The 21,783-nt window shown below is 38.5% G+C and overlaps 1 protein-coding gene across 2 annotated transcripts in view; it reads right to left on the bottom strand.

The window, feature by feature from the left end:
* Positions 1-9,214: 9,214 nt before the first annotated feature.
* Positions 9,215-21,783, bottom strand: part of SPATA5 (spermatogenesis associated 5) — a 301,993-nt gene continuing 289,424 nt past the window's right edge. The window contains exon 16 of one of the 2 annotated variants that reach the window (XM_043545492.1): positions 9,215-9,642. In XM_043545492.1, coding sequence (XP_043401427.1) covers positions 9,466-9,642 — 177 coding nt within the window. In that variant the 3' untranslated portion in view covers positions 9,215-9,465. The remainder of the gene's footprint in view (positions 9,643-21,783) is intronic. The other variant, XM_043545494.1, reaches the window with a different exon arrangement.

Below are 21,783 nucleotides of genomic sequence, written 5' to 3'. Positions count from 1 at the left end.
GATTTACAAAGCTCTTCATATACCTGGACCTAGATATTAGACACTGCTTTACATTTCATAGTCCTCTGAGACAAAAAAGTTCCATTGGGATGATGCAGAGGATTAGCCCAGGTACTCATTATGAGGCACTAGAAATAGAATATTCTCAGTGGCAGGATCCAGGCTGTGGAACTCCTTGATGCAAAAGGTCAGACTGAGCCCAAGCCTGATCATGTTCATTTCAGGGTATACAGAACACTCCCATGCAAAGCCTTCTCCAAAATGCTCCTCTTACTAACAAACAAATATATTTTAAAAAATCCTCTCCCCCCCACAGTCAGCTCCTCTGCCCTGGAGAAACAGACTTACAAAAACACTTCTTTCTTCTGAGTTTCTATGCACTTTCATTTTGTGCAGTGCTTAGATACTGTAGCTTAGATAGGCGCTACAGTAGATAAAAACCTAAGATATTTTTTGCTTTATCTTACACCAATATTTTTTAAATTTTTTTTAAAGGCCTTACAAAAATTGTGCATGAAATTGGAAGATTTTTAAAAGTTGCCTAAGAGATTTAGGAGATCAAGTCTCTTAGGCTCTTTTGAAACTCTCCTCTTTAGTGGAAAATATAAACTAGTAACAAGTTTTTGTTTGCTTGTTTGGGGGTTATACAAATCCCTCCCCTCCACTTTTTTACTACCCTCCCTCTTTTTTCTAAATGGGAAAAAAAAAAGCAAAAAAGTAAAATTGTTAGAGCAAATGGGACTCTTCCCCCAGCATTTTGAACGAAAAAATTGAAAATTTCAAAAAACATAAATTGCGTTTAAAAAGTTTGAAATAATGACATTTTTTCTGAGAGAAATTTTGCCTTCATTAAAATCCCTTTTGTTAATGAAAAGACTGGTTTGTAAAAAAAGGTCAACCAGCTCTCATAACAGATTAAACCTATACACGCTACAATGGGGTGGGGTTTGCTTGGGAAAGGGAGTAACAACAACAAAAAAGTAAATCCAAGTTGGGGGTGACATTAAGATTCTAGGGGTCAGATATAGCCCCATTAGGGTATGTACATGTATTGGTCTGTGTGTGCAGATTTCACTTCTCTGCACTGGTGAGACCCACTGTATCCTCTGAGGAATGCACCCGTAAGTAAAGGAAGGCAATATATCCATTATTGCTATCCTTCAAACATCATGCCAGGGCAAGTTTAAAATTCACTGGGGTCTTCATAGAAGTCTCAGCACCAGAGCTGCAGTGAGATTGTGCTAAATCAGTGCGCATCCTATTGCCTTGAGCAGCACCCTTCTTCAACCAACACCACCCATTTTTAGGGACTGTGCAGCATCTCTACAAAGGGGAGATTGTGACAGTGGATTTTCTGGCTTTGGGGAAAAAAGGCCCAGCAAGGTCAGTGCCCAGAAGTCAGTGTCAGCCTCTGTGAAGTTAGCTCCTAAATCTGAAAGAACCAAATATTGTAATGTTTGCAATTGCATACTTACCTGAACACAAGTATTTAAAAGAATCAAGCAACACACGTATCTGCTAATCCAGCAGTGATTGGGTTAAAAGGGGAGAAATAGAATTCTAATCAGTTTGGGGCTAGCAGAGAGCCTGACAGGCTAACACAGAGCCTGAATGACCACAGCCTTACGCCAGTTAATGCCAGTGAAACCACACTGAAATCAGTGCAGTGAACTTGAGTGATGAATCACACTTCCAGTGAAACAACAAAATAGTCCTCATTTTACTCCACATGGTGTTTCCCCCCTTCCTTTTTAATGTTTAAATCACAAAAGTGTTTAATATTAGGATAATCCTCTTGATTCCTATGCTCATTTCCCCACCATTCCCCTTCCCCCTTCTTTTTTTTTTTAAATAGGGGTTTAATATTAATGCACTCCTGATTCTGATACTTACCTTTCCATCACCGATCAGACTAGTTATCTGAAAAATCAGCCCCAGACCAATTAAGTTTGGAAAGAGCAAATCTCCATCAGTTAGATGTTTTAATTCTCTCTGTGAAGTGCCAGAAGAGGCCTAACAAAGCTGTATGTGCTCAATTGTGTTATCAAGGCACTTGGCACTACCAGCTGATTCTTGATTACCATTCATCCCAAAAGGAAAATAAACACTCTTTTGTAATGAAAATGTAACTGGTTACTACCATGTGTTACATGTTCACAAAGTAGCTTTTTACAGAATTACATATGATGAAAGCATGGAAGTGGAATCAGATTGAGGTAACCAGTTGTTTCTACACTTTTCAGAGGGAAAGCAAGCTTAACCAAGATTGCACCAGTGTGATAGAAAATGCTAGATGTGTTATACATTTGTTGATTAAGTGTTAGTGAGCTCCTTAAACCAAACATTAGTGACAACATACAGTTAGCTTAAATTGTATAGGCTATGGGTGAATGCACCAGGACCATAGTAACTACCTTAAAGCAAACAATATTAACTGGATCAGTTTATCAAAACCAAAAAACAATAAAAACCACCAAAATGCTTTTGCACCATTATTTTTTAAGGAAACTGCGTATTATCGCTGCTGTATAATAAATGCAGAATTTGCTGGTTTGGCGGATTAATCCCCATTCATACTGGGGGAAGCATTCCATGACATTAAAGGATTTGTTTGTTTGCTAATCTACTTCAGAATCCATAGGCCTTTAACACACACACTATATATAGGAATCATTTTTACTCTTGTGACTGCTATTATCAATATCTTTCCATTTAAAGGCACAGTACACAGGATTAGAACAGTACAATAGAGAGAGCACTGTAACTCCACTCCCCAAAAAATGTTTTAGCAGTTTATTCCATTCTCTTGCCAAACCCCATTTTAGAATTCCTCACATCAGAGAAGGGGAGAGCCTCAATGGACCTACCCCAACAGCCCCTACAGTAGCATTTGGATGTCCTAGTGCTGCAGATCCCAGTTCTGTACTTGCATCTTGAATTCACAGATAGCATCTTTAATGCTGAAGGGTACCAGAGCTCTTTTACACACACAGCTGATATACAAAGCTACACACAGAGATCACTTCCCCAACAGCGAAATGAAAATGGTGATAAGGTAGGAGGTAGAAACTGCTAGACACAGTGTCTGATCGGAAGAGAAGAATACAGTAGCTTTCCAAAAATGCCTAGATAGCTAGGATATAATTACACAAGTTGGTGAAAACACAGAGGGTAGAGGCGTTAACCTCTTAGTGCCACAGCTTGTAATTGAGTGCAAGTGGTCAGTACCTTATTTTTCATATTTCATTTGAACAGCATGCCCCCAGCAGCATAATACACCTTAACATCATGTTGGGACACTGGCTCAATACTAGTTGAAAAGGATGAGTGCCACTAAATCCCTAGTACCATCTCATGCAACACTTCCATTTTCATTGGAGAGCTGTCATCCAAACACTGACTAGGACTGTGCCTACTTTAATTGTTACAAACACTTAAATCATAGTCTGCAATAGTATGGCGGAAGGGTTTATTTGAAAAACATACCCCTCCTCCAGCTTTTTGCAGAACACTGGAGTCAATTTATTAAAATCTGTAGAAACAAGTGACCTAGTTTAAAATATTGCACACAGAAACAGGATAAAGCCCTGCAGAAAATGCATGGTTAGGCTTCCTAAATTGAAGATTAATAAATGAATAAATGGAAGTTGCAGAGACAGCAGACACAAATCCAAGATTAAAACTTCTTTTCAGTTGTAACACTAATAAGCATTATTTGTCTTCCCAATGTTAACAATACCAATCAAAACTGAACCTCCTTAAACCAACTGCAACTCTGCATGTCTCTGCCACCTACACATTAGAAATCAAAAATGTTCTTTATCTGAATTTATACACCAGATAGAGTACTTTAAGAAATCGTCCATTTTTAACATTTAAAGTGTTTTGCCATTCTTTACTTACAATAGTTTCTTCTGTATCAAAGGTGGAAAAAAGGGTTAGCCATGAACAGATTTTGAAGTACATTTTATATCATCTATATCTCTCTCTATATAAAAGGCTAGTGACTAACTACAAATATAAAACTCATATTCTAGACTGGAGGCCCAGATTTTCCATTGCACACAGTATCTGCTGTGTACAGCTAGGAAGCTGCCAGGGTCATAAAGAAACCAGCTGCATTTCCCCAGAGGCAGGGTCCATGCTGAACCTGACCTCAGCACAGTTTAGAGCAACTTTGAGATGCTTTAAGGTATACCATTTGGTTATGCTGCCGAGGGGCCAGTATACCAGCTGAAAGTATTACTCCAGCCACCTCCCCTTCTCACCCTTCACATGTCACCAATGCTGAGGTTGCATGGAATGGTGGTGGTGTAGGAATGGGCTATGTCAGCTCAGGAGATCAGCTGGTTTTATGGCCCTTTCACACCATCAGAAGAAGAGAACATGGCTTAGGTTTATGCACACAAGCTAGGGTTCTAAAATGTGAGAATTAAAGGCACAATGTACTTGAGACAGATTTTCAAAACGTGTGCATAACAATAAAACTTTGCAATTATGTAGACCCTTGCATCTGAGGAATTCAATGTACTTTAAACACCTGGCCAAATTTATCCATGGTGCAATTCCTTCGGCTACAACGTTGTGAAAGAAGAATAATGATTATGTAAAGACATACAATGATCTGAAAGAGAGCTGAATAAGAAAGGAGACTATTTTTGACCGTGATTCCATGTGATGGGAAAAATAGCAATATTAGGAAATCCTTCTAGAAATTTGCTGCATTTACATAAAATGTAATTTTTTTGAGATTAATCAGAAACCAATTATTTAGTCATGATATGGTAAAACCAGTATTTTATAAAAGTAGGTGTGTAATTTCTCAGATTATATAGAAGGCTGGATTAAGGGGTTCCCTCAGAAGCTTTAGAGAAATTCAGTTATGTGTCCAAATTTGCTGTGTTTATATTACATGAGCCAAACCTTTTACATTTGTCCATCATTAGCTTGGCCAATTTGTTTGGGATACTCTGGCCAAGATTTTCAACAGTGACTAGTGATTTTGTGAGCCTCAATTTTTGGCTGCCCAAATTAAGACACCTAAAAGGGGCTTAGGTTTTCAGAAAGAGCTGAGTACCCAACCTCCGAAAGTCAAGTTCCTTTGAGATGTCTCATGTTTGGCACCAAAAAAAATTGAGCCACTCCAAATCACTGAATACTTTTGCAAATCCAGTTTTTTAAATGCAATATTGTTTCATCCACTGAATCACCTCTTGCTCCATGAGGGCCAGACACAAATGTGTCCAATAGTTCTAATAAATCAATATGTCTACCGGGCCAAATTTCAATGCCTCAGTGGTTTTTCCTAACTACCAACTTGCAGTGCTCACTTCCCTCAGACTACTTCATTTTACAGACCCACACTCACCAGCACTGCTCTCTCATGATTCTCATCTACACTCCATAAGCACTGAGTCTGAAGCATGCGCCATAAGAAAACGTATTCTCCTATAGTTCTTCAGTACCTCTAACCAACATATGCTTAATTATGGGAGTGCTTTGCTTGATATAGGTTTCTGAAGCAGAAGTGCAGTTTGACATTTAAAATGAATAGAGAAGCTAAGAGATGAGACCCAGAATATATAGGCCAGAAAAATCAACTTTAAAAGATTAAAAATTCAGTAGGACAGATAAATTTAAATTATATATTCTTGAATAATCTTCAAAAATAATCTCTAATCTATCCCAAAATTTTTCCCTTAGCATGCGAACCAACTACACATTATGTTCTATTCTCATTTAGAGATTCAAGGAAAATCATTCTAATATACTACATTCTTTTTCCACAGAGTTAAAAAACTGTACATTGTACCTGCAGTGAAAATCTGTTCCATGCATTAGGGAAAATACAAGATTGGACTTTTTTCAAATTAAGTAAAGACATTTTAGCATTTTGTTCATTTTTGGCAAACCAGCTGAAAGACATTTTACACTATTCACAAGATGTTGTTATTGGAAGAAGTTGTTAAATTTTGTATTTAAACAAAGTTTGCCTGAAACATTGAAAAGCCGATTTAATGTTAACAATTCCACAACTCAAACAGTGTCTGAGCCAAAGATAAGCTCCAAAAGATAATTGGGGCAGGGGAAATAAGTACTGAAACTACTTCTAGAGAAGGGGAATATGACCTTTTACATGGTGGGTTTTTCTTGTTCACTAAACCTGTAATTATGAAAATTAAATCATACAAAAGTACCCAAACAATATGAAGGAGAGTAACTCACTAGAAGCAAGGACATTCAGAGTTACAGGTAATATTCCATCTTTAACTTACCCTTTGGTGTGGAGATACTAAGGTTTATATGGTCTCTTACAATTAAGAGATTAGTGCAATACCAAGAGATGATATACTGAGCGAAGCATGATGTGAAAAGTTTAGATCTCAATTTCATGTGTTAAAAATGATCATTTAAAAATAATTCATTAGCAGAGAATACCCTTGGAATGCTCTGTCCTATTGTGTCCTCATCTATTAACTCCAACAACAGTTGCGGGCACTGTGCATGCTACAGGATCATGTTCTCTGGCATGTAAATTTAACCTACACACAGCAGCTGTTTTGGCAAAGTATTTTCCAAAGCACTTTCAAAATGGTTGTGAAGTTCTTTTGTTGCCGATGAGCTTTCATCAAAATTGTTTTCCAACACAAAGTGCCTGTTATTTTTCCAGCATTCTGATTAAATGGTACAATGTTGCTGTTCAATTATAACATTGGACTGTACCTTTCATATGGAACTGGGTATACGCAATCATACATTTCTTTATATCTCAAACTATCTACTATCAGGAGTAAGCAAGTTTTCAAGTGGCATAAATTTACCTGAGTTTTCCGCAACAAATATTTAGTTGCAAAACAGAAATATTTGATGAATTTCACCAATTTGCCATATTTAAAAAAAACAAGTTACAATAAAACTTAAATTGCCTTTTCTATTCTACAAACCCAGCAAAAAGAGGAAATATTTCCAGTTTAACATTTATTAATTCACATAGCTCTACATCAGAATACGTGGTACAATGAGGGAAGTGAAAGATGGTGCATTTAATGAAGAATTCTAAGGGAAGATTTTCACAGGCACAATTGGTGGCTGGGTGCCAGATCCCATCTCTTCCCCAATGCCTGATATTCCAATTCTGCAGCCTTCACAAGAAGTAGAGATCACATGTTTCTTTCTCCCAGTCCAGGTTCTCATTTTGGTCCCTGTTACCATGATATCTGAGCACTTCCCAAGAAATGGCAACAATGATTTCTCTCATCCAGATCAACATGTAGATATTTAGAGGCCAGATTTGTGAACTGTGTTAGGTTAGGACTAAGTTCTATGGTTCTTTTCTGCAACACACACACAAAGTTCAGAAGGATAATGGTATGACTACTGACTGTTTGAAAACATCCAGGATTTAATTGTTATGATAAATGCTTTGGATACCCTCAACCTGAATTATAGCCACTTTAGAAAAAATGAGTTAAAACTAGTTTCATTTACTACATCTGCCCCTGCATCCTTCTGCCAATTTTTGCATTTTCCTATTTAAATTTTTTTCTCTCTCTTCTGGTCTGGTGCAGAAGACCCACACAAGCAACACAGGAGAAACTTTGAAATCACCAATACAGCTAGTACCATCAACCCAAAAAGTACACAACTACGTTTTTCCTCCTCTAATCTCTCTCAGTTATAGAAATCTGAAACTTTACTTGTAGCACGAGTAAGTTAAATAGCGGGCAGATGTGTGATTTTTAAGGTAAGAGTAGCCCCTTAAAGACTATATTTAATGAGAGAAACTGAACAAAACAAAGAAATCACCTGAATAAAATCAAAAGCTTATTTCTTTAAAAAGAACAGAAGGGGTGAGCATAAACAGACATAAAACTCTTGCAGAAACAAATATTGAACTACCATAAGAAGCCAAATTCTTCAAAACCAACAATAAATCCAAAAAATAAGCCAAAAGGTGATAAAATCTGAAACTATTTTACTTGACATCAACAGGTAACAGCATGATTTGGCTAATGCTTCGACCCCGAAGGGTCTTCCGCTTAGCTGGAAGAAACATTAGCCAAGCCATGCAATTACCTGTTGAAATAAAGTCAGATCCTTTCAGTTTTTATCACCTTTTGGCTCCCCCCGCTTTTAATTATTGCTTTTGATTGATCTGCCTTTCTAGTCATATCTGGTATACAGTAGCTCATTACCCTGCAAGTAATTTTACCTGATCAGCTTGTTTACTGAAGGTACAAGAATACATGCCCAAGAAACAACCTGCCGTGGTTTCAGTAAAAAAAAATCAGTGATGAAATAGGTTGAAAAATCTGTATCTGTACCCCCACATTTTTGTGGCCACTTGCATCAGTTCTATCAACTAGATATTTTTACTCATTGGATTTTCTAGGAAATTCCAAAGATTTTTGGTGGTCCAGTTTAAATGCACATTTTTTCAAGTCTTACTCACATGCACCGTATCAAGAAGTAATTAACATCTCTCAACTTTTTCCCATTATGTTTTACAATGTGTCCTCTATAGATCAAGGTACAGTGCTTGGTAGATTAAATATCAGATCAAATACCATCTCTCTCTCTATATATATATTATAAAGAGAAAACATTGTACATAGATCTGTAAGAAATGTACAATTTTCCCAATCAACAAGATACTCAGATATATTTTTTTTAAATAAAAAACAAACAAACCCTCTCTCTCTGACATCTGGAAATAGTTATAAATTAACCACAAATTAAAAACAGTCCATTTTCCCAATCTTTATAACAAGCCTAATGTACCCTTCTAGTTTATATTCCTACCTTATAATATAAAGAAAGGGAAGATGTCCAAGACTGAAGTTAAACATTGTGCTGTGATCAATTAGGAACACCTTAAGTTTGGGGGGGGAGTAGGGGGGAGAGAGAGGAAAGCTGAATGTTTGGCAGGCTTGTTTGGCAACTTCTTTGAATGTCATAAATCAAAGATTTCAGAATATTTTTCAGCATGTATTCATGCCACTCCCAGTCTCTGTGATGCTCCTTTGTGTGGAACTGGACAACCAGACACACAAAGATTAAGACTGTAGGGACACTTGTTGCTGTTGCAGATGTTTTCAAGGAGACCATCAAGGATAAGCCTAAAAATTACTGAGTGGAGAGTCCTTTCTTTTCCAGACTGATATGTATTTGCAGATAAAAGTGATTTAAACCAGCAATCTGAATTATAACAACACAGATTATACCATTTTATTATAAAGTACAAAATTTTCAACCACTTCCACTGCATTCACATAGTTCACAATCGACACAAAATACTTCTACTATGAAATTTCTGAAATGGAGTTCATTTCAGACATTCCATTTACAATAAGAAATTCCTAAACGCTCAAGAATTTAAAGAAAATTTGCTGTATACAGGTGAAATGAGCGTGTGTACACACACACACACACACACAAGTGAGTGCAAATGCACATATTCATTTCTCAAAGTGTATGTAGTCCACTCTGCCGCTGATAATCTTCATAAAACTGTCTTAGTGACTCAGGAATTCTAGGGGTCACAATACTCAATGCATGTTGAAAATGTCGTCCCATAATACATTTGGCCTGGATATCTTCCTGGAGGGCTAGAAGGGCTGCTTCTCTGCAGACTGCTGTTATCTGTAAATGAAAAACAAAAATAATGTACACACCTTTTTTTTTTCAATCTGAAAATTCACCTTTGTTTCCAGACCAAACATGATCTGAAGCAAAACACGGCAAATGAAGTCATCACAGAAGAACGTTAGTATATGCTGATGGCCTGGTTTTTACAGTGGCTCAGCTTCTAGTGCTTGTTTTCTATTGAATGGGAGTCGCGGGTGCTCAGCACCTCTGAAAAATGTAACTATAACAGATTGAACTTAAAGCCTCAGTCCATTACACTTCAAATCATTATGTCACCATTATTTCTAATTTAATTACCATATGCTGCTCTAGTGTTTCTAAACTCTGTACAACACCTGATAAATTAAAAATCCAATGATCAGTGACAAACAATCTGACACATGTCTCTGTCGCTAAACCAGAAGAATAGATATTCCAAATTCCTGTGACCACTTTCCTCCTTAAAACCTCGGTTGGGAAAGTAGTAAATACAATTAATTCAGAGAGGAAAGCTGGGAGAAGGAAGGAAGGACAGAGAGGTGTGTAGAAGGGGAAGAGGGTTATGGTCTCATACTCTGAAATGTGTTTTTAAACTCTCTGGACTTCAGACAGCGGAAACAGACTGATGCCAGTGTCACTCTAAAGACACATTACTGTGGTGAAAAGAGCTTGTGGAATGAAAAGAGATATTGTGATTTCCAGTGCAACAGGGAAAACAGTGATTGATATTGACTGCACCCTTATATCTGTAAATGAAAGAGCCAGCCTGAAACGCATTTGTCCAGCCATTCAGCATATTTTCTCTGTTTGTTCACTTACTGAAAAGAGTTCCACTGCTTATACTGGGCTAATGGTTGCCAAAGCTGTTAGTAGCTTTTTAGAGGGTTTAGCGGCATGTTTAGGAAGCTTTCACAAAAAAACACGCATGGATTTAGATGGCTTTGTCCAGTTACAACAATATTACTATTAGTTCTGTGCTCCTCTAATGAGCAGTGAAGCTAAAACACTGCTGTTATGTATTTCAATGCTTTTCAGTAGCGCAGAGACACTGAATTGTTGAAGGATTGCTGAGATGTAGGGCATCGACTTCTTACAGAGCTAAATAAGACCTTGCAAAGTTCTAGAAACTAATGTAAATATCCTGACCATTACACTCATATTTTCTAGTAGAAGGGGAATATTTCTCAATTCCTATCTATCGCAGTTATAAAGCTACTTCAAATTAAATAAAACCTTTAGAAGGAGAGCAAACACTATTGTGAAATGGTAGACTAAAAACAGGCCTGAACCAAAACCACATCCAAAAAACCCACCCTGAACTTTGAAATAATGTGGATCTTTGAAGTTCAGCCCTTTTCTCCCTAATACACAGTATGCCACTGCATTAGTTTTTCATTATATCAAACAGAATAACTCATTTTTACATGTTGATAATTTGTTTTCTAAAGTCTTTTCAGATCCACCAATGGAGAAACAAAGAACAACAGATTGTGCTTGGACAAATCTGCCTATAATGATCATTAATCATCTAGAACATTAGAGCTACTGAAGCAAAATATCACTCAACCAGCAGAAATCCAATGGTGAATGGCTTGTGTATTTTTTACTGCTGGAAGCTCCAATGTAGGACAGAGTGAGGAGGAGCAATGGTTTGGCAGATGTAATAAGACTTTAGAAAAAGAGGAAGCAAACGTTACTACTTTATCTCCCTCTGTTTCACTCATATACTGATATATGGAGGAGGAATTTGCCTACTAGCCAATACTTTCAGTGGTTTTTATGTTGCCTCTAGGCTCCTGCCAAGAATATCAGCAACAGTGACCACAATTAACTTTCAAAGGCTACGGAATTCTTTTGTTTCTAGTTTTACTCTTAAGGACAGTGCAAGAAAGCTTCACAGTATTTGAAAATTATAGGATATAAACAAATCCCACTAAATCAATAAATTTTGTTTGATTTTCAGGACTATTTGAATTGCTCAGATGAGAAAAACAAATAATTCAAAAAAATAATTTATTTTATTAATTTTGCCTCTTCTTCTAGTTACAGTCAAAACTCAAACTTTTTATTATTCAGAACTGTTTGACTAAATCTGGCATAATGTAATTATGTACATTATCATTAATTATGTACAATAATCATTAATACTCCAAGGCTTTCTGTTACTCAGTATTCAAAATGTAGGGCATTGTGATTGGTCATCTAAATTGCATGGTATGAGTTATAGTCCATTGCTGCCTTAGAATATCAGGTGGGTGAAGTGGAGGATTAAGGAAAGCAAATTTGAAGTAAGTTTCAAGTGTGCAAGCTTAAAATATTCTTCCAACAAGCATTCTCACTAGTAAAATTCAACCCTATGTACACTTGTGGAAAGAGAACATAAAAGTAATTTGAAATTGAATTTGGTTTGATAAATTTACTTGCATTATTTGCCCAGCTCTGTTATTACAGGTTCTCCAGTTCCTTTGCCTACCTGAACAATTAGTATTAGATTGCACAATGCAGAATGGAGTGAGACAAAGAGAAAAAGGAAGAGAAAGACCCCAGAACCAGTAGAAGGAAAGAGAGGGCTCAACAGCATGCTCTCCCCCCATACCAGGAGGCCACGTGAACCCTACAGTTGCAGGGCTAGTGGGATGGAGGGATTTTTGAAAGAAAGTTGAAGAGCCTGGAAGCAAGCTTCTCTCCAAACCTGGCAGAAACACACCAGGAAATCTGGTGGAAATCAATGCTGCTGAGAGGGGTTTGGGATGCAGGAGGGGGTTCCAGGCTGAGGCCGAGGGGTTCAGAATGTAGAAGGAGGTTCTGAGCTGTGGCAGGGGGTTGGGGCACAGGAGGGGGTTCAGGGTGTGGGCTCTGGGAGGGAGTTTGGGTGTGAGAGGTGGCTCAGGGCTGAGAGTTGGGGCACGGGTGAGGGCTCTGGGAGAGAGTTTGGGTGGCAGAGGGGGCTCAGGACTGGGGTAGGGGCACGGGAAGGGGTGAGGGCTCTGGGAGGGAGTTGGGGTACAGGTAGTGTTTCGGGGTGAGGGCTGTACGCGGTGCTCACCTTGGGCAACTCCCCGCAAGTGGCAACATGTCCTTCAGCTCCTAGGAGAAGGTACACCCAGGCGGCTCTGCATGCTGCCTCCACCCACAGACTCTGCCCCTGCAGCTCCCATTGGCCATGGTTCCTGGCCAATGGGAGCTGTGGAGCTGGCACTCAGGTTGGAGGCAGTGCACGGAGCTCCCGTGGCGGTCCCTCCACCTAGGACCCAAGAGATACGTTGCTGCGCAGAGCCAGGTAGGGAGCCTGCCAGCTCCATGCCAACCAGACTTTTAATAGCCCAGTCAGCGGTGCTGACAGGAGTCACCAGGGTCTCTTTTTGACCAGGTATTCCAGTCAAAAACCTGACACATGGCAACCCTAAGCCTTGCAGGTCAACTTCCAGTATAGGAGAAATCAGTGACACAGAGTCTGAGTACATTCTAAGTGTATCTTGTTTATTTATACACATACGCCAGTCCTGGTCACAAACAGCACGTACGGTAATTTTTTTTCCAGGAATGTCAGTCCAACACCAATGCCTAGTTACCGGGGAGCAACTCTGCCTCCAGAATTGACTCTAATCAGAACCCAACAGTAAACACTCCTTCCGCTTGCACAGGTCTCTCTCCAGCCAGAATCGTGTATGATCAAGACTACCAACCACCACAAACATTCCTTCCAAGAGTAAAAACTTGCTCACACACCAAGGAAAGGAACTTGGAAGACTATGTATAATAGCACCACCTGCTGACATCTACCACAACAATATGAAATGACTGGATGCACTGCAAGTGAAATGTGGTTGCTCATGCAACACTTATAATTTTTATTTTGCCAATTTTAGCAGTCTCCAGAATTGGGAAAATGATGCTAGAAGTAATATAGATACTTACCTCTGTGTATAATGTAAACTAGTCTGAGATTTTCTAAGAACCACCTGAAATACAGTTCACGGAAATAAAGATTTTAGCACTTCCACTGAATTTCAGCAAAAGTCTAATTTATTCAACGAGAAATATGGGTATATCAAATCAACTGGGTCAAAAAATTACACCCTGACTACACTCAGAATCCCAAAGCAACTCTCTGTGTTCTAGCTCTTGTCCTGAAGAGTAAGAAAAGCTTCCTAGGAGATGGAGCAAATGACAGTCAGTGCTTGTCATCACAACATACTTCGTGCACCCAAACCTATTGTTTGCACATAAGAGGATTTTGGTCATGGTTTCTGTGGAAAACAGAAACTTGGACTTGGGTTTGGAAAAGGCAGAATTTTCTGTGTGTCTATGTTAATGGTAAAGTCTTGAACTGTTAAACAACTCGAGCTAGGCTCTCATTTCCAAAAATGACAGACCGAGAACATTAATTTATCCACGAAAGAAAAAAGATGTTGATATCTTTCTCCCTTAATCTTGAAATGACCATCACAAGAAGGAGATAGAAAAGAAATGTGACATAGAACAGAGCCTTTCTTTAGGGACAGCATGAACAGACTATAAGCAGGGCTAATGGGAAATGCAGATATACTTCCAGGAGATTACAAAAGATCAGGAAATCATGAATCCACTGCTATCCTATTTAAAACTAGGAGCTCCCACCTGGAACTTTGTTTCACTACATGGAAATTCACTTGAAATTTCCCCTCAGACACATAAAAGAATTACAGAGGAAAGGGACAAGTAATCTTAAATATGTTTGGGCCATGTTATGTATATGTAAAATACTCTGCCAATTTTTCAGAAACACCTGGACAAGTTCCCACTATCTTAGGTATGCAAAGGGCACTCCCTAACTTTCTTAGGAAAAGGGATTTGATAGAGTTCTGCCACATTCTTCATCACCTTACCCTGAGTCTCACCAAATGTGGATGGAAACTGGATTTTTCCTAATGAGATGGCATATGAACACCTGCGCAACTACAAGTTTCTTCAGCGTACCATGGATGCAATGAATCATTTGCTTTTTTCAATAGAAGTAATTTAAGGTTTCTTGTGCACTTATCCAATATTGTTTTATTGACAAAGGCCTAAAATTCAGGGAGGCATACAGCAAAGTGAGCAAATGAGAACAATAAAATAGTATGGAAAAATAATCCAAACAATGAATGACTTCATGCTATCACCATCCTATTAAAAAGAGCAAATTTAATACAGGCAAGTACAAGTATGTATCCTTTCAATAGCATGAAGGTCAGAGAAAAGCAATAAATAGATTATATAAGACAACTGCAGTCTTGGTGGGAAAAAGAAATTTCCCATGATATGAAATGTCTTGAGCACTGAACCTTAGGAAATCCAGTTATCCTATCTTCAAGTGCAAAAGGGCAAAAGAGCCAAGTGTGCTGGACTTCGCATGTTATGAAAAATAAGAATAATATTATGTCCCCTTCAGAAAAGTGAAGTTATGGTAAAGCTACCGACAAACATATAGGATATGTAATACAACTTAAAATATAGTAATTTTCTTTGTCTGGCAGCATTGACTGGTAAAATGATGATGAAGACATTAATGAAAGTCAGAAACAACAAAGTGATTAATCAATTAGCAACAGACCAGGCAATATGTAATTACGAAATTATTGTAGAGGTGCAGGGCATTTCCTGGGTATTAGTAACCAGCTAGGAGGAGCTGAAGGCTTGAGGTGTAGCCGAAGGCTGTTAATCCCATATAGAACACAGAAAAGTATTTAAATTATTAGTCCTATTATAAGCTAAAACTAAAACAAATATTTACACATATGGGTTTTTTTTCCTAAATGGGATGATAGAGAACTACATTTCACATTAGTCTAACTGCTTGGATCATCTCTCAGAATATCATTCACTTTCTAATCACATTAATAAAACAGATTAACAAAAACATGAGGTGCTAACAAAGAAGCTGAACCACCCACAGGGAACTCTAAGCTCAGGAGCAAAAATAACTAATTTATAAATCTTACTATGCAAGTCAAGGAAGCTAGTTTATGAAATGACTGTATGAAAAAAGAAAAATTGTCACTTGCCATCTGAGCTGATACCCCCCACAAAGCCACACAGGATCTCACAGCTTATTACAAATATGATGGATATTAAAATAGAGAGATTTAAATCTTAACAATAAAATGAGCACCAGTTACTGTTCCTAAATAAGCATCACTCAGGATAACCCTTCCTCCCCCCAAACCAATGGTTACACTGGCTGATTCAACTTGGCTGACTCCCACCCATTTTGGCATTAAGCACCAACTCTTTTCCAGCAGGCTGAAAGTCCTTTTCAGCTTCTTTGTATTTAAAGTGCTCTAAATAGCTTTCAAGAACTTTAAAAAGAAATGAGTTTCTGTGTTAAAGTCTGAGGTATTTTCAAGAAAGTGGTTTTGTTAACACACAGGCTGCTGGGAACACCTGTGAATGTTGAGTTTAATTGGGCTGCAGCTGGTGCTGATTGTACGTGGGTAACTGCCATACTGATTGGCTGGCTGCACACTGTTTCATTTTTCTTTTTTTCCTTCCTTTCTAGCTTGTTCCCCCGCACCCCCAAGTAGATGTTGTAAGGGGTTGTGTGTGAGAGGGATTAGGAACCTAAACCAGAATGGTATCCTGTGGTTTGTGAATAGTGCAAATTGTGGTGCTTCCTGGATGAAGACTACCTGAAAGACTGTTCCTGCATGGTGTGCACCTAACTAGGCGCACTAAAAGGAAGATTATGGATCTGGAGTGCCAATTTTCCCACTCAGCATTCAGAAGAGTGAAAAAGACTCATAAATGACATTTTAAAAAAGACATGAATAATCCCAGGGCCAAACCCTAATAGCGAAGATCTATGTTTTTCCTCAGTCTTTTCTCATGCAAACTCCCATCAAAGTCAGGATGTCTGATTCTCCTCTCATGTAGTGTAAACAAGAAATGAATCCACTGTGTAAAACCAGAGTAACGCCATGTCTATCTAGTGAATTAGTCTGCACTAGAGGGCTGTGTGTACTAGTATGTTGCGCCCAAACTGGCCCAGGCAGACCCTACTGGCATGCACTAAAAGTTCCCTATTGTGCATTTATGTACTACTGTTTGAACAGTATAGTAATTCTCAGTTGAAACAGTTCTACATTAATGTGCAGTAGGGAACTTTTAGTGCACATCAGCAGGACCCACAGAGGCCAGTAAGCTAGTGTGCACTGGAATCCACACCCCTCTAGTGCGATTAATGCACCATATAGAGAAGCCCTAAGTGAGAAGAGAATCAGACCCATGAAGTTTGTCATGGAAGTCTCTTAAAAATCACAGATTAGAGAGCAGCCTGGCAGATGAACTGTTGCAGGCACAGAAGACAAGGAGGAGGCATGGAGACAGAGAGCGCGCTAATTGTGTGCTAAAATTGAACTTTGCTTCCCACTGATTCAATGAGAACCAAACAATAACTAGGTATCCTTAGGTTTGGGCTTTTCATACAAAAGTGGATAAAAAGTACATCAAGGTGCCCTGCAAACTCAATTTTCTTTAAAACAGGACTGAACCAAAATGCTTTTAAGTAGCTAGAAATGGAAGTTTTGGGTATCATATTTGAAAATTAAAGGTTTTAAGTCAGTATTTGCATCTTACTGCAAATAATCTTGTTTTGTCTGCGAAAGAACCTCAGGGATGATAATGAATGCTGTGCCTGAATTTTTTATCTTCTCTTAGGTTATTATAATATTTTTACTCCTTTAGGAAAAGGATAACTCCAAAAGGGATGGAATAACTCTGATTATCCTGCAAAGTGTCCCCACTGATACAAAACCAGAAATGTTACTTAGATCAGTTACTCAAAAGATACATCAAATCCTTAGCAAGAAATAAACAATCTTCAATCTCTTCATTATGCTGAATACAGTTCCTTTTTAAAAGGTTGTGTTCTATTTTTGGCAATTTTGAAAAAGTACTAATATATCACAAACATAGTGAAGTAAAAGTACATTCACAATACAGTTCACATTCTGTAAAGAATCTCGCTATCCATTCTACAAGTTCTTATACTATGCCCATCACTTGTAGCACTGAGTGCCTACAGTAAATACCTGAATACTAAATTAGAGCCACAACTAGTTTACACAGATCTTGACCAGTAATCACTATTTTATATTACTTTCCTATGTCACAGGGGTGTTTTGACAATAAATACATTGAAGATTCTGAGGTTCTCAGATACTATGGTAATGGAGATCATATGCGTCTAAGACAGACACACAGATATCACTTCAGTTTTTAATAATATGTATTTGAAATGTTATTAATTTCTTCAAGTGCAAAGATCAGATAAAGCCTATAGCATCCTAAATACATGAGCAACATCTTGAGACATATGGGCTTTTATTTTGATACTCTCCTCTACAACAATGTGCTTTAATAAAATATTATTTATATAAATCAGTGTGCTTCTTTCCTCTTTCTGGTTAGTAAAAACAAGAGTTCAGTAAAAGTCATAACATTGAATAGTTTATTAAAGAAAAAACAGACTTGTAGGAAAGACGACAGAACTTTGCAATTCATGATTGATGAGGATTTCCTGTAAACATGAGAGAGGACAGACAGTATAATTTATGTATATCCTCCATCTATGATCCAAAAGATTGGTCGACCATTCTCTGCTAGCCAGACACAGGTTCAGAAGAGCAGGTTGAAGAAATGTAATGAACAAAACCTGCCATCTCTACAGATTTTATTAGATAAGATCATTAAAGGACTGGAAGTTGGTGTTTAGAAAAGAGGACAAAACATGAGCATCAGGTTAAAAAACAACATGCCATGCTTGAGGAGAAAACCTCAATCATGAATGGCAAAGCTTTCCCATGTATTACTACAAGCTTGCTTCTATATTCAGTATTAAATCAATGCTTCACTTTTTTGTTTAACCATTTATACACACAGAGAGGAGGGCATTAGGTCTTTGTGACAAATGTGTAGCATAGGTTTTGCAAGTGCTCACACCACTTGTGCACACAATCGGACAACGAAAGTTCCATGCCTGTGGTGTCTCCAACTGTCATTGCCAGAGCCCACAGAACCTCACAAACAGGCGAGGGAGTGATCACGGGCAACTGGGCAGTCATTATGGAAATACAGAGGCAGGGGTAATGTTAGAGGAAGAGAATGAGCTTGACATGACCAGCACATGCAATTGCTCATTTGGCACTGCAAAACCTAGGGTCAATTGTGTTTATATGGGTAAACATCACAGAGAGCTAGACATATAAATATACATGTATCTGTGATGCTTATCATTCTACGATGCTTACATACGTATATACACACATACACACAGAGAACAGAAGAGATAGAGGAGGTACATGCCTAGAATCGACCACAAGGACTATCCAGGAACTACAGCATTCTGTTTGTATGATGAGCCTAAATGGAATAAATCAAGATCTTCAACAGTATATGCAAAAGAGTCTTTGCATATATTTCTATTCATTCTGGCATGATTTAACAGCCAGAGTGAATTTTTGAATGTAGTTGTAATCTTTATTTTTTCCACTGTCTCTTTAAAAAATTACTACACATGGTATCTTTCCAAGCAATATATTAAACATGTAAATTCCAATTTAACATTTGTAACTACACGCCCAAAATGCCGGTTACTTTCCAAAACGTACGAAGTTGATACGGATCCCATCACTCTGGCAGAGACATGGCATAGCTGAACCTTTAACAAAAGAATTCTGTAACACGACGAGTTTTTACATGCTGGGACAAAATATTTTTAAACAGCATTCTCTGCCAACTTCTAGTTTCAGCTATATTTGTGCAACTTAAAACAAAACAAAACAAAAAAAGCCCCCACGTGTTTCCATACAAGTTTAAGCTGCATTTCTGGTTAAACTCAAAAATTATTTCATTTTTATATAAATATTTCAATGAGAAAGTGTAACCTGTTCCCTTAGAGGAAGAGCAGGAAGTCAAGCCTCTAGAAAACCAGAAAGACTATACATACATACATATGTGTGTGTGTGCGTGTATCTATCTATCTATGTAAAAAAAAGAGTTTTTTTCTTATACATACACATACAAACACTTTTAAATTAAAAGTAATTCACAGTGTAGTGTGTTCTCACTTACAGTACACTGTTACTGCAGAGAACACGTGGATGGAGCCACCATTAGTATGCTGAATGCCCCGCAGCAAGATGGTTTGAATTATGCCATCTAAAAATCTTCTGAGACTTACAGGACATGTCATAGCTCTGGGTAGTGCTATCTTAGGGACCTATGTAGAAAAAAACTGCCTTTACAGCTGCTGCCTTACAACAGGCATTACAGTTATGGCATTAAACAGCTGCTTATGACTGCTCTCTTCTCAGGAGCAGAGTTAGGGAGACCATCTTACTTTGACATGATGTCAGGTGACACACACAATGTATATCATAATGTAGCCTGGGAAGACAGAATATTCTGCAGCTGCCCGATGTTTAGTCAGCTGGGCCTCGCTTCTCCCAGTCTGATTACTCCTTTTTAAAATTCAGCTGGGTGAAGAAATTGAGACCTTTTGGGCTCCTGTCCAAACAAGGCACATAAAGAAAGAGAAGGAATTTTGTAAGGTTCCTCATGCCCTACTTGTCTGTGGGAACTGGGACAGCAGCCCTCTCTTTAGTAGGTCAAGAGTAAGAGATTTCTCCCTCCCTCTGTTTTCTTCCTTAACAACCAAAGAACACCCTGGACTTGTCCTTCACTCCTGAGAGTGTCACAGATCAAGAGCTAGTGATCTAGTAATTTCTATGGGTTGCTACAGCCAGTGAAAGGAAGACAGAAAAGTCTGTGGCATAAATATGATCAAACTCTTCTCCCCTTTCCACCTGACTAGCCTCACAACTCCCAGTAGGTAGTGATCTAAATTAGTTTCTGATTCTTTGCAGCAGGCTGTTTTTCTGAATAGTGACCATGGCTGTCTGCCACCGATCATGCAAAGAAAGCCGCCCCCGCCAAAAACACAAAAAACCAGGAGAGTTTTTACCTTGAATAAAGGGAGGAGAGCAAGAAATTCAGTTAAATTCACTAGGAACTTTCCTATTTCTATTGGTCTAACATGGAAGGCACAGATACTATGATGATGGGCAGCTGTACAAAACCAAGAGATGAGAGAATGATATTATACCAGTGATTTACATTTTTGTTTAACCATTTATACACACATATGTGGAGAGGGGGATGTTAGCAAAAATTTAGTTAGATAAGGCCCTTGGACCTTAATGGAAACGTTGTACTGTCCATAACAAATTCTCTTGCCTTTGTATATAACATTCCCCCGTGCCTAAATGTCCAGGGACCTTCTTCTGGGGAAAACCTGCAGGAAGGGAGTCATTCCCCTTTGGGCAAACAGAATGCTAGGGTTTGCTATACGATTGAGCTTAGTGTTCAGCTACCAGGCCCTGCCAGAACCCTGTGATGTCCCATGTCCTTTGTCACTCTCTGTGGACATTCTCGTGCATGGGTATTATTTTTATTTTCATTGTGGTAGTGCCCAGAGGCTCTCTTTGTTCCAGACTGCAAACAGAATCCCTGCCAGGGTAAACTCCTATACCATCACAGGGATGAAAGCAAGTTGGGGAAAAATGGCTGCTTGAAGAAGCTGCAACTCCCTTAGATGACTGGGGACATGTGGAGAAAGAGACGAAAAAGGTGAACTGCTACAGACTTAAAAAAAAGGAGGAGTCCCTGTGGCACCTTAGAGACTAACAAATTTATTTGGGTTGCATTAGACTCAACTGTTTCATCTCTACTCCCATATGAGGGGTTTAGATAAGGTACCACCTGGTTATGGACCAGCTGGCCGTGAACCCTGGATTCCCTCAACCTGCCCGCACAGATTTCCCCCAGCTCTAATGTGAATGGAAGCCCTACAGAACACAGCATGTGAGCAAGGAGTGGACCCCTCTAAATAGACTCACTTTGGCTTGCTACTCCCGTATCAGGCAGTGGAGGCAGATTAGCACTTCTGCTTTTGAGGTATATGCTCCTGCAGGTAGGTAGGTAGGTGTGTAGGATTTAGGAAATAATGGAATATAATAATCTTTATTACAACTTCCCAGCTAATTACAAAATAAAAGAAAGAAAACTCCTGGACTTACAAACAACAATGCACTGCGAGTCTGATAGCAGATGCTGTACATGCATTGGTTTGTGTAT

The sequence above is a fragment of the Chelonia mydas genome, chromosome 4, assembly GCF_015237465.2.
Source record: "Chelonia mydas isolate rCheMyd1 chromosome 4, rCheMyd1.pri.v2, whole genome shotgun sequence".
Classification (NCBI taxonomy): domain Eukaryota; kingdom Metazoa; phylum Chordata; order Testudines; family Cheloniidae; genus Chelonia; species Chelonia mydas.
Note: the sequence above shows the minus strand (reverse complement) of the source record. Positions and strands in the feature narration are given on the sequence as shown.